We start from the raw sequence: 12,283 nt of genomic DNA, 5'->3' as shown, positions 1-12,283 counted from the left end.
AGCTGGGACTTCTGGGCAGTGAACTCTTGGGAGCAGACTGGAGTTATCGTTGTTAAACTATAGATTATGATGCATTTGTAAGTAGTGAAATCTATTTAGTTCAAGACAAGGTTCACCTCTTTTTAAATGAAAAAAATCGAACAGAATAAAAAGAAAGAAGAAACAGGAGTACACTAAACATAGTAAGACTGTTTCATGAAATTTTCATTTCAGATGTGTACGGGTCCTACTCTAAAACGTTTCTAAATGTAGATGCACTGGGTCTAACTCTAAAATGTTTCTTACTATGAGTCACAGAGAAAAGTGTGAAAGCCACTCCACCCTGCGTCTTACACTATTTTGGAATCGACATGAGTTCTGAGTAATTATGACTGTTTCATGTAATCATTATCTATGGAAGCTTGCCTGAGGTCATGCTGGGCTACAGAGGGAAGTTTCAGAAGACAGTTAGCAATGTTTGGGGAGTTACAAATAATTTTTAAATGTGTCTTGTTTTCCTTACTGTTTCTTTCTTTTCCAGAGCAAAAGTTGCTTAAAGGGTTCCTGGACCCGTGTGTGTGCATGCATCTCCCCACATCAACAAGTAATTCTCAGACACCAGCAGAGTGTCTGAGAATTCAATTCAATTCTGACATTATCTACCCATAGATAGAATCAGATTCCACAGGTAAAGGGCTCGGTCCCACAAGACCACCCTCACTTCAGACTCCAATTCAAGCCCAGGTTGTTTCTTGTGCTTCTGACTGACTGGCTATAAATCAAAGATTCCCATGACTCCTTCCTTGGGTTCGATTACTTTGATAGAACAGCTCACAGAACTCGGGAAATCCCGTTTACTCACTACATTACTGATTTATTGATATTAATGGATGTCAATCAATAGACAAATGAAGAGCTACATAGGGCAAGGTCCCAAACAAAGGAGCTTCTGTCCTTATGGAGCTCAGGACCCACGGTGGTGGCACATGGATACATTCTAGTTCCCCAACGTGGAAACTCTCTGAAAAGGGACCCATGAGTGTCCTTATTGGGATTTTATGGAGGCTTCATTACACTGTCATGACTGACTAAGTCATTGGCCATGGGCCATGATTCAATCTAAATTTCTCTCTCCCCACCCTGGAAATCAGGGAGTGCGAATGAAAGCTCCAATGCTCTAACCACATGGTTGGCTCCTACCTCTTAGGTGGGGTCCAAAAGTCACCTCATTAACATAACAAAAAATGCCACTGTTGCTCTCATCACTTAGGAAATTCCAAGGGGTTTGGAATCTGTGGATGAAGACCAAATACACCTGAGAAATATATTCTGGTCATCTAAACGATTATAAATCACAATACCACAGTTGCACGTATGACGTTCCCACAAATCTTCTGCTTCACTAGTGTTTCCACAAAAAGAAGATGTCACCATCCATCCTCTCACTCGAGACCTATCTTTATATTAAAGAAAAGGAGAAAAAAGCTTAGAAGCTAGTGCACTGCCAATTCACTGTTGACCACAATGAAATCATTTCATGAGCTTGGGTCCTGGATTTGTTTTCCCTTCTGTTCAATACTTGACTTTGAATTTTTAGAATCCTTTCCACACCCCACTGCTACCATTCTCTCATGTAAATATGCACTGAATATAAACATTTTCTAGTATCTACTGGGGGAGAGGGGACAACTGCGTGTGGCTTTACTTTATCCACAACTGAAACAGACATTCTCTGGGAAGGAAAAGCTAAAAGGAAGCTTTGTCACAGCTCACCTTGCATCAAATAATACACCATGATTCTGTTAGAAAAGAAAACATGGCAAAAAAAAGTATACAGCTTCATCAGATATTCACATTTTAGGTCCTAGTGACAAATAGCTCAGCACATCTCATCTCTCTCCCCCGAAAGTCTCTCATTTGATGATGCATCAATGAAAAAAGATTTTGTTCTGAACAAAGGGATAAATTATAGTAATGAGAAATGAAAACAACAAATTTAATACTCAGACATTTCTCTTACATTCGTTCACCCTTCAAGAACTTCCTGAATCCTCGATAATGAGAAATTCAAAGAAAGGCTTATTCTAGTCTTCCCTCCCTCCCCCCCAGTGGCAAAGAGGGGCACCTTTGTGGTCTCTAACAAAAGGTCTATTGAAGTTATCCCCTTCCTTCCCTCATTGGGTAATTGGGATGGAAAGTCTGAGTGATGATGGCTTTGGAAATACCAAAATCAAGTCAACCCTGAAAATAATTTAGGACTTAGCAATCTTGTCTAGGACAGGCCAAAATCTTTTGCTGCGGAACTCTGCAAAAGCCCAGCCTTCCTTACTGTAATAAAATCTAACTATGGCTTGCAAATTCAATAAAATGTGGGTCACCTTAGCTCTGAAATCTTTCTGAAGAAGCAATACTCCATTTTAAGTATTTGTGTCATGGCCACCACCTGCAAATGCTTACAGGGACAAAGGGGAAGACAAACATGGAGGTTCTGGAACAAAAATGGACTTCTCCCTGGTGGCATAATAGCAGTATTAGAGCATGATTAGTCTTATTAATGGGAAGGAAAAGGAAGGATACACGGGTAATTAGGACTCAAGTGCTCTTCTCTGTGAGAGCAAATGAAACTCTTCCTGCAGCTAGAGTTGTGTATATAATAAGCATGAAAAATGAATACTGGTAGGAGAGACAAGATAAATAAAAAACACAAACCCAGGTGAAAGGACTCATCATTTGTTATTACAATATCTCACTTCAGCCTTTCAAACAGACTGGATTGAGCTAGATTCTAGTATGCACTAGATATAATGTGAATGTGGATGTATCTAATTTAGGGTACCAGGAAAAACAAAATTCTGAAGAAGACTAAATGACAATGACTGAAACGCTTGAACACCATTCCTCAATGTACATCATAACTTTCGTTGGCTGTGTAACCTTAAGCAAGAATTGTAACCAATTCAAAAGCACATCTCCAAAAATCTATCTCATTAAGGTAATCATGAGGATTATGGTTACGTATAATACATATAAATAATACATATAAATACAACAGTTAGCTGAACATTTGGCACATATTAACCAGTCCAAAAATATTACCTACAATCATCAAAAAGGCTGTTACATTAATCAGTGTTTTCCAAACTTATTTGGTCGTTTTTTGCCCCAGAGCATTTAGGATGCCATAAAAGTTGGAAAATGTTCTAAAGTAACTCATACTAGCCAAACTCTACCAAAGTCACTGTTTGGGACCTATTGTTTAAGTGTTAACACTACTTCTTGTCAATATTTAAGAAACATTTGGGAGTAATTGGGAGACAACAGGAAAAAAACAAAAATTTTTCTTTTTTTTTTTACCGACAAAGAATATACTTACTACCCAACAAGATATTAGAACAAAATCTCTATGACTTTATTTATAGCCCAAGAATGCCATCTAGCTTCACTGAAGCACAACTAATGAGGTGCCTAGCTGCTCTGCAAACATCAAATGTGGGTCTATTTCCTTTTAAACCTGGTAGTCTAAAGTGATGAACTTGACAACCTATGGAGCTTGTATAAAGATTTCATTTATCTGCCCTATTTTTCACCTCTTTTGGTTAAGAATTTTGTACTTAACATTTGCTTTATGACTAACGCTGACTATATTACAATTAGGGGTTCTCAGTGTTTTTTTGTGTGTGTTTTTTTAATTCCTAGTAAATATACACAAATAAAAAAGTATTTTCAGAGAATATGCTATTGACAGCTAACAAGGAGTTGAGTCATGGAGGGAAGATACGACTAAGGCAACTGCTATTATGATTAGAGCACTCTAGGTTGTAGCACTCACTGGATAGTGTACATATATTTTAAAAAAAAAAAAAGCTATTGCAACTAAAGCTATTGCAACTGTTCCTTACTTGTAAACACTGTAGTGGTGGTGGCATATTAAATAGCAAAACCTCAGTGGCAATCCATTTCCATTTCAGCCAAACTAACTGGTTTCATCCAACCAGTTTTGAGGTGTTGATCACAAAATATAGTGAATGCCATTGCTGAGTGCCATCCAACAGAAAAGCAGGAATCTTCAATAAGGGAAGCAGCACAGCGAACCTTAGTAACCATGTGAGACAAGTTTCAACTTGTTCAGGGCAGTCAGTCGGGTGTGAGCTACGGTTGAGAGGTGCGTTTTAAAGTGTGCTGTAAACCATCCTCCGTCCGTCATGACAATGCTCCGTGTCACATTATCACTTCTGATATACAGCAATTTCTGTCAAATAAAACACTACAGTGTGTCCTCATCCGCCTTATTCACCAGATCTGGTACCATACCGCTTCCAGCTCTCCCCAAAGTCAAAATGACCATGAAAGGGTAAACATTTTGAATCAATTCAGGACATCGAGGCAGCCACAAGAGCACAACTAAAGACACCCACGAAAGAGGACTTCCAGAACTGCTTCAGAAAGTGGCAAGAATGATGGGTAAGTGTGTTCAAAGCAAGGAGGAGTATTTTGAGGGGGTTTAATGGCAATGTGTCTGCTTAATACCACACAGAACTGATACTGTACCTAGAAAAAGTCATGGAATTTGGAGGTAATTTATTCCATGATATTCTTTAAAAAATTTTTTTATAGTGGTCATAGTGTTTAGCAATTAAAAGGATGAAAAATTCTAGAAACTTGCCTGTTATGTATCCAGACATAGTAAAATGTCCCTTGAGGGGTGTTCATATCCCCCAGCTGACAACTATTCTTAACCCATCAAATCTTTCCAGCCCCTTTCTTCTTATTAATTCTTTCAACCTAGTACTGAACCTCTCTTCTGGTTAAAACACCTCCAATTCCTTTAAACTGGCCACGCAGGATCTTTATTTCATATCCTCTTGACACTAATTAAAATAACTACAATATCACTGAAATGCTTTTAACAACATTACTTAGAGCAGAATCTACACTACAGATACTAAATTGATTTGTAGCACCACTGTCCAATAGAAACTTAATGTAAGCCCTATTATGTAATATCACATAATGTAACATTATTAGTTAACATAGGAGAAAACCTAGATGACCTTGGGTAGGGCTATAACTTATTAGAGGCACAGTCCATGAAAGAAATAATAAGGTAGACTTCATTAAAATTAAAAATTGCTCTGTGAAAGACAATGTCAAGAGAATGAAAAGACAAGTTACAGGATGGGAGAAAATATATGCAAACGACACATCTGATAAAGGGCTGTTATCCAAAATATACAAAAAACTCAAAAAAAAGAAAACAATCTGATTAAAAAATGAGCCAAAGATCTTAACAGACACCTCACCAAAAAAGATATACAGATGGTGAATAAGCCTATGAAAAGATGCTCCACATCATATGTCATCAGGGAAATGCAAATTAAAACAACAAGTCACCACTACACACCTATGGCAATGGCCAAAATCCAGAACACTGACAACACCAAATGCTGGCAGGGATGTGAAGCAGCAGGTACTGCATTCGTTGCTGGTGGGAATGCATAATGGTGCAGCCACTTTGGAAGACAGTTTGGCAGTTTCTTACAAAACTAAACATATTCCACCACACAATCTAGCAATCACAATCCTTGGTGTTTACCCAAAGGAGCTGAAAACTATGTCCACACAAAAACCTGCACATGAATGTTTATAGCAACTTTATTCGTCATTTCCAAAACCTGGAAGCAACCTAGACGTCCGTCAGTAGGTCAACAGTGGTACATCCGGACAATGGAATATTATTCAGTGCTAAGAAGAAATGAGTTATGAAGCCATGAAAATATATCGAAGAACTTTAAATGCATATCAATAAGTGAAAGAAGCCATCTGAAAAGACTACACAATGTATGATTCTAACGATATAACATTCTGAAAAAGGCAAAACTATGGAGGCAGTGAAAAATCTGTGGTCGCTAGTGATTAAGAGTGGCAGAGAAAAGGATAAACAGGTGAAGTACAGAAAATTTCTAGTGCAATGAAATACGCTGTATGGTATTATAATGGTGGACATATGTCATTATATATCTGTCCAAACCCACAGAATGTACAACACCAAGAGTGAACCCTAATGTAAACTATGGACTTTGGGCGATTATGATTTGTCAGTGTAGGTTCATCAATTATAACAAACGTACCACTTTGGTGGGAGAATGTTGATGATGGAGGAGGCTATGCACGGGGGGAGGAAGGGTATGAGTAATCTCTGTACGTGACTCCCAGTTTTGCTGTGAACCTAAAAAACGGCTTAAAAATATTCTTAATAAAGGGGAAAAGAGGAAAGGAGCGTTAAGTCTGATAGGATTCAGAACAAATTTGTTTACAGCAAATCAAACAATACACAGTACAATCACGTGCCACTTAAGAATGGGATACGTTCTGAGAAATGCGTCTTGAAGGGATTTCATCATTGTGGGAACGTCACAGAGTGCGCTTCCACAAACCTAAACAGCATAGTCTACTGCATACATCTAGGCTAGATGGCGTAGCCTATTTGCTACTAACCTACAAGCCTGTACACCATCTTGCTGTATAAAACAACACAAGAGTAAATCAAGCACAAGAGAAAATGATTCAATCAAGAGTCGCAGTAAACAGGACATGTATGAGGCTGCTGTCAGTGTAACAAGCACACAGTTTTACAGAAAACTTTTTTTTAAGTAAAAAGAGTACACACAAAAAATAATTAAAAGTATAGTAAATACATAAGCCAGTAACATAGTCATGGCTTATTATCATTACCAAGAATCATGTACTGTCCATAATTGTAAGTGCTATACTTTTTATATGATCGGCAGTGCAGTAGGTTTTTCCCCCGCCATCACCACAAACACGTGAGTAATGTATTGTGCTGTGACATCACCACCAAGAGAGGAATTGTTCAGCTCCATGATTATCTTAGGGAACCACCATCATATATGCTGTCTGTCCTTGACCAAAATGTCATTATGTGGCACATGACTGTACACTTATCCTACCCCAAATATCTGCGAGTCACTTACCTTCCATACTAGGGGAAGGAAAAGCAATCATCATTAACACAGGAAGAATCATCACTCCATCTACCATCGTACAACTGTGGAGGGAGAAAAAGAGATGCAAGTAAGACAAAAAATCTAACTGCAAGATGACAAGTTAAATTAAGCACACCATCTTCAAACTGCCATTCAAGGCCTTTCTTACAAATCCCCCTCACATATGCTGCCTTATTTCTTAGTATATTTAAACATATACCCTTTACATGGATCTAAACAAATCATCTCACGGAGTTAATCAGATGTACCTCCGGCTGGTGATCACCCTAAGGTGACTTTCTCTGAGTCTAGCCTCTTACAAAGAACTCAACAGGGACATGAAAAATTCTCAGCTATCAGGCTAGGCATTCCCAAAGGATTTCAGGTTTGGATTTTATCTTATCCTGTTGAATGCAAAATTGGCACTAAGTTAAAAACTCCGAGGAGCATGAATAGATTGTTCTAACATGATGTTAAAGATTAAGTGAGTGAATCATTCAAGCCAAATTACTATGTTGCAGCCTTACTTCTCATTTAAAAGGATTGGAGGTAGAGCACCCTACTTCATCACAAGCCCAAAAGGAACAACAACAACAAACTACCCTACAACATATCCCTCGTCTATGGCAAAGCAATGCATTCTTACCTTAACCTCAAATTTAACAAAGGATAGGAAGAAATCATGTAAATTTGTAATATGGATATGAAACTATAACAGAGAAAATAAGATACCTGATAAAAAGTTCAAGTTGATATTGACCTAAAACTACATGGGCAGAAGCTCAATTTTCTGAGTCAAAGGACAACAGAGAACTTTCCCATTTGAGAAATCCTAAAATATTTCAGGAATATGACAGTTTGGTTATACTAATTCTTTATTACAAGAAATAATTTTTAAAAATTAAACCTGTGTCCAGTTGTGATTTTCTACATGGTAAAAGAAAAAAGAAAACTGGTATGATTCTTTAATGAATAGGTTGGCGTGCTATCTTACTCTTACAGCTGCAAAGCAAAGAGCAAAAGCCCATTGCTATCTAAGCAGTTTGCAGTGGATACCTTCTGACTCCTTAAAATCAAATTTTGAGGTTGGTGGTCTGACTGTTCATTCCCCATACCCCCATCCTATCTTACCACCTGTCATTTCAATTTGCTCATAATTGTATTTCAGCCTACCCTTCTCTACTATCAAGATGAGGAAGGGAGATAAAGGAGATTTTTTACGGACCTTCCTTTTATATTTTTAAAAGAACGTGAAACTCCCTTTATTGTTGTTGTTATTATCTGTGACATACAAACTGCCTCATCTTAGCCCCCAAGGCCGTAACAACCAGATGCGAGTTCTGCCAATACCATCTCATCTCTGTGCTTTTCAACTGAACATACCATTGATTCCCTCTGCTTCAAACGCGCTGAGCCGCCTCCTCTATCCCTCTCCTACCCAACTGCTTCCTCCTGTCATTCATGATCTAGCTCAAAAGGAAAACATTTACTGAAACATTTCTGCATCAGCAGTGATTTCAACCCCCCAGCACTGGTCTAACACCAGCTGGAATCAATTATCTGTCTATCTCAGTCCCTAGAACTAGCCTACTTGTCCCCAAAAGGGGTACATGCATCCAGCGGTCATGCAAGACAATTCATTGACTTATGGGATGAATATACAAAAACTTTTTGTCTTACAAAAAAATGTTTTAATCTAATAGAGCAATAAATAACTTGAGGGTTCACTTGATCTCTGCCTCAGTTCCTTATGACAGCCCAGTAGAAGAGGTGTCTTTCAGGAAGAGTTACATAATGTGAAAGGGTGGACATGTTTTGCTTAGAGAGTACAGCCATGTACTATGCTTTTGAGGATACATTTAAGTGGAATTACAGGTTGTGTTGGCTAGTTATAATGAAACGAGCCCTCGCCAAACTGCAAGTCTTCTAAAACCATTAAAGAAACTACAGGTTGAATACTCTGTTAAAGAGAGGAGTACCATGTTTCCCCGAAAATAAGACCTGAAAATTAATACAATACCCGGTCTTATTTTACTATAAGACCGAGTCTCATCTAACATAATATTATAAAATACCGGGTCTTACATTAATGTTTGCTCCAAAAGACACATTAGAGCTGATTGTCCGGCTAGGTCTTATTTTCGGGGAAACACGGTCGGAAAAAAGCAATTAACATTCAGTTGAATCTGACATGAAGAAGGCTCCCCAAGTTTAAATTTAAAAACTACTTGAAAAACTGATCTGCATCCAGTATCAAAACAATAAACATTATCCTGAATGACCTGAGATTTTCGTTAATAAGATGTCATTGCCACTAGTAATGCCTTAAATATTTCATCTTTAATCTTTTTAAAATTTCTATTTTATGTATGTTTTATAGTAGATTTTTTAGTTTATATAGAACTTTTAACCAACAAATATACTGAGGTTGCATGCTCAAAAAACTTTTTAACAGATGGGTATGTGATTAAAAGCCTTTAAAAACTACTGGACTATCTCAGTCTTATCTTTGAATTCCAGGCCTTCCTTCCTTCCTTTCACAACCACTGAGAAAGTACCACGTACTAAACATTAGAAACTTAAAATAAAATATGCAAACATGGTTCTTATTACCATTGAGCTTACTGTCTATGGTGGTAATCAAATAATCATCCAAAAAATTTCATAATTAAAAACTGAATTAAATGTTAGAAAAAAACACGTTTAAATAAGACTGCTAACAAAACAACTTGAGATTTCCTAGAGGGTGAAGGAGCTTCCCTGGGGAGGTCATATCTAAATAGGAACCAGAAACATGACTAGGAGGTACTAGCAAAAAGATGACACATGTGCGCGTGCACGTGCGTGCATGCGTGTATGCGTGTGTGTGTGTGTGTGTGTGTATGTGTGTGTGTGTGTTGGGGGTGGAGACAGGGCAGCATTTAAGAAAAAAGGCAGAGCTTCTTCGTTTCCCCGGAGGCCCTGTGGCCCGGACAAGCATGGTCTGTCCTCAGGACTTAAGGCATATTCAGAAGAGAAAAGGAAAAACACCAGGCTAGAACACAGTGAGCCTAGAGAAAAGAGTTATAAAGAAAGAAGAGAAAACCCAAGAAGGTTGGAGAGGTAGGCTAGGGTCAGAACCTCGGTAAGACATGATAAGCCCCTATCATTGCTGTGAAGGCCCCTCACCACCCCATTCTCCCAGGCATGGCAAACAGCCAGCCTCCTGCCTGGTCAGGCCCCATGAATGCACCATGCTCCACCTGACTGGGCCGCTTCTTTGAGGGCCCAACCTGGCAGATTCCTACTCATCTTTCAAGTCTCAACTTAAATGTCCCTTCCTTCAAGAAGCTTGGCTAAACCCTCATTATGTCCTCATTACACTCTCATATACCACTTTGTTAATTTTCATTCATAACACTTATTATAATTAATAATTACATATCCATACCTGTGTGCGTGTGAACATGTGCTTGCCTCACAAGACTATAAACTCCATGGTAGCAAAATCTATAGTCCAGTCATTGCTACCAGAGTCCAGTAGGTACACATTTAATGCTTGTTGAATTTGTATTTTCCCTGAATTAATCAGCTCAATTTAAGTTTAAATTCTAAAGAATTACCGATCTCCCTCAACCCCCATCATACATACAAACACATACACACTTGCAAAGAAATGGCAGGCGTAAAACATTTACCATCTCTGTGACTTTAATCTGTAGAATTTAGTGTACATAATAGTGAAAGTTAGCAGTTCACAAGCCTCAAGTTGCAAAATCAAGAATCCTTTCATTATTAAAAAAAAAATCTAAAAGACAATCACCACTGACACTTTTTCCTGTTACAAAGCCAACAAAAGCCCATGTCCCAAAATACCTTTCAACAGATTATAACTGTGCAAGCAAAATTAAAACATTAATTTCGCCTCATAAATAAAAAAGCACAGGGAAAAAAAGTTATAAATTCAGTCCCCGCTAGCTAATCTACTGTTCATAGACAGATAACTCAAAATCTGCCAAACATTTTTCAGAAAAAAACATTAGCATCACTTCCTGGTTACCATTTAGTTCAGTTTCTGGAGTGTCTCTGCTGACCATTTAATTCAGCTGTTAAAAATGGTGCTTCCAAAAGGAAAGGGGGAGAGGAATGTAGAAAGGAGAATGTTGTGGAATAAATAACCTCATCACATTTTAATTATTAAAAAAAAAAATCAATATGCTAACCTCCAAACGTGACGCCCCAAGGATCTATTTCTAATTTTAAAATATACTAAAAAGAAAATATTGTTTTTAAAAGTAAATTTTCAATTCCCTTCCTCTCAAGTATTTTTGGCTAAAGAGTTTTAGATGTGGGTTGGCAAAAAGGAAGTAGTGGAAAAAGAGAGTGGCAATAATTCAATAGTTCAGGGATGCCTTACTCCAGTGGTTTTCAAACGTTTTGATCTCAGAATCTTTTTATACTCTTGAAAATCACTGAGCTCCCTAAGGAGCTTGTCTATGTGGGCTATATCTATCAACACTGATTCTATTAGAAAGTAAAATGAGAATTTTTAAAAATAGTCATATTTCTAACACTACCTTATGTTTTTTTATAAATTATTTTAAAAAAACCAATATTTTCGCCAAAAATATATAGTGAGAAAAGTGGCACTGTTTTGCAATTTTGCTAATTTCTTTGTCTGGGTTAGTAGAAAGCAACTGGATTCTCATATATGATTCTACATTCAGTCTGTTAAAACATGTTGTGTTGGTTGAAGCATATATAGTAAAAATCCAGCCTTAAACATACATGTCATTGGAAGAAAGTGGACCTCATGGGACCCCTGAGAAAGTCATGGAAACTCCAGGGGATTTTGACTATACTCTGAGAACCACGGCTTTACTCCTTATATGATCAGTCCTTCCACCATACTGGTTAATCAGATGGTACCAGATATTTCAGGCTGAGCATTTACCCGATACCTGACAAAAATGGTACTGGTACACAGGTTTAGAAATCTCATTAGGAGATCAAGGAAGTCAACAAAATCTATGGTCAAGGAAGAAGGCATTAGATTTTTTTTTCTTTTAATGTGGGAATAGTATTTTATGGACACAACTAAATATTTTTAAAATGAGGCATAAATCTGTGAAAAGAAGATACTCAACTGCTCCTCTCCTTTAGGACTAAATCCTTATGTAATGTTCTAAGGCCAAAATTCCTAACTCAAAAGTCATAGGCTACTGGGGAATACAGAATATTATCTGAAGAGTTCTGAGTATGAATCTTTACCTCCAGTACATACCATCTCCTTTCTGTTTTTGGATAAGGCCCTCTACCCC

The 12,283-nt window shown here is 37.7% G+C and overlaps 1 protein-coding gene across 2 annotated transcripts in view; it reads right to left on the bottom strand.

Annotated features, from left to right (window-relative positions):
• The window catches only part of ACVR1 (activin A receptor type 1), a 127,032-nt gene that overhangs the window by 50,877 nt on the left and 63,872 nt on the right, over window positions 1-12,283 (bottom strand). For both annotated transcript variants that reach the window (XM_033112688.1, XM_033112689.1), the window contains one exon: window positions 6,972-7,045. In XM_033112688.1, coding sequence (XP_032968579.1) covers window positions 6,972-7,038 — 67 coding nt within the window. In that variant the 5' untranslated portion in view covers window positions 7,039-7,045. The remainder of the gene's footprint in view (window positions 1-6,971; window positions 7,046-12,283) is intronic.

Source organism: Rhinolophus ferrumequinum, chromosome 8 (assembly GCF_004115265.2).
Source record: "Rhinolophus ferrumequinum isolate MPI-CBG mRhiFer1 chromosome 8, mRhiFer1_v1.p, whole genome shotgun sequence".
NCBI lineage: Eukaryota > Metazoa > Chordata > Mammalia > Chiroptera > Rhinolophidae > Rhinolophus > Rhinolophus ferrumequinum.
The sequence above is the reverse complement of the archived record's forward strand: the minus strand, read 5'-3'. Positions and strand labels throughout refer to the sequence as shown.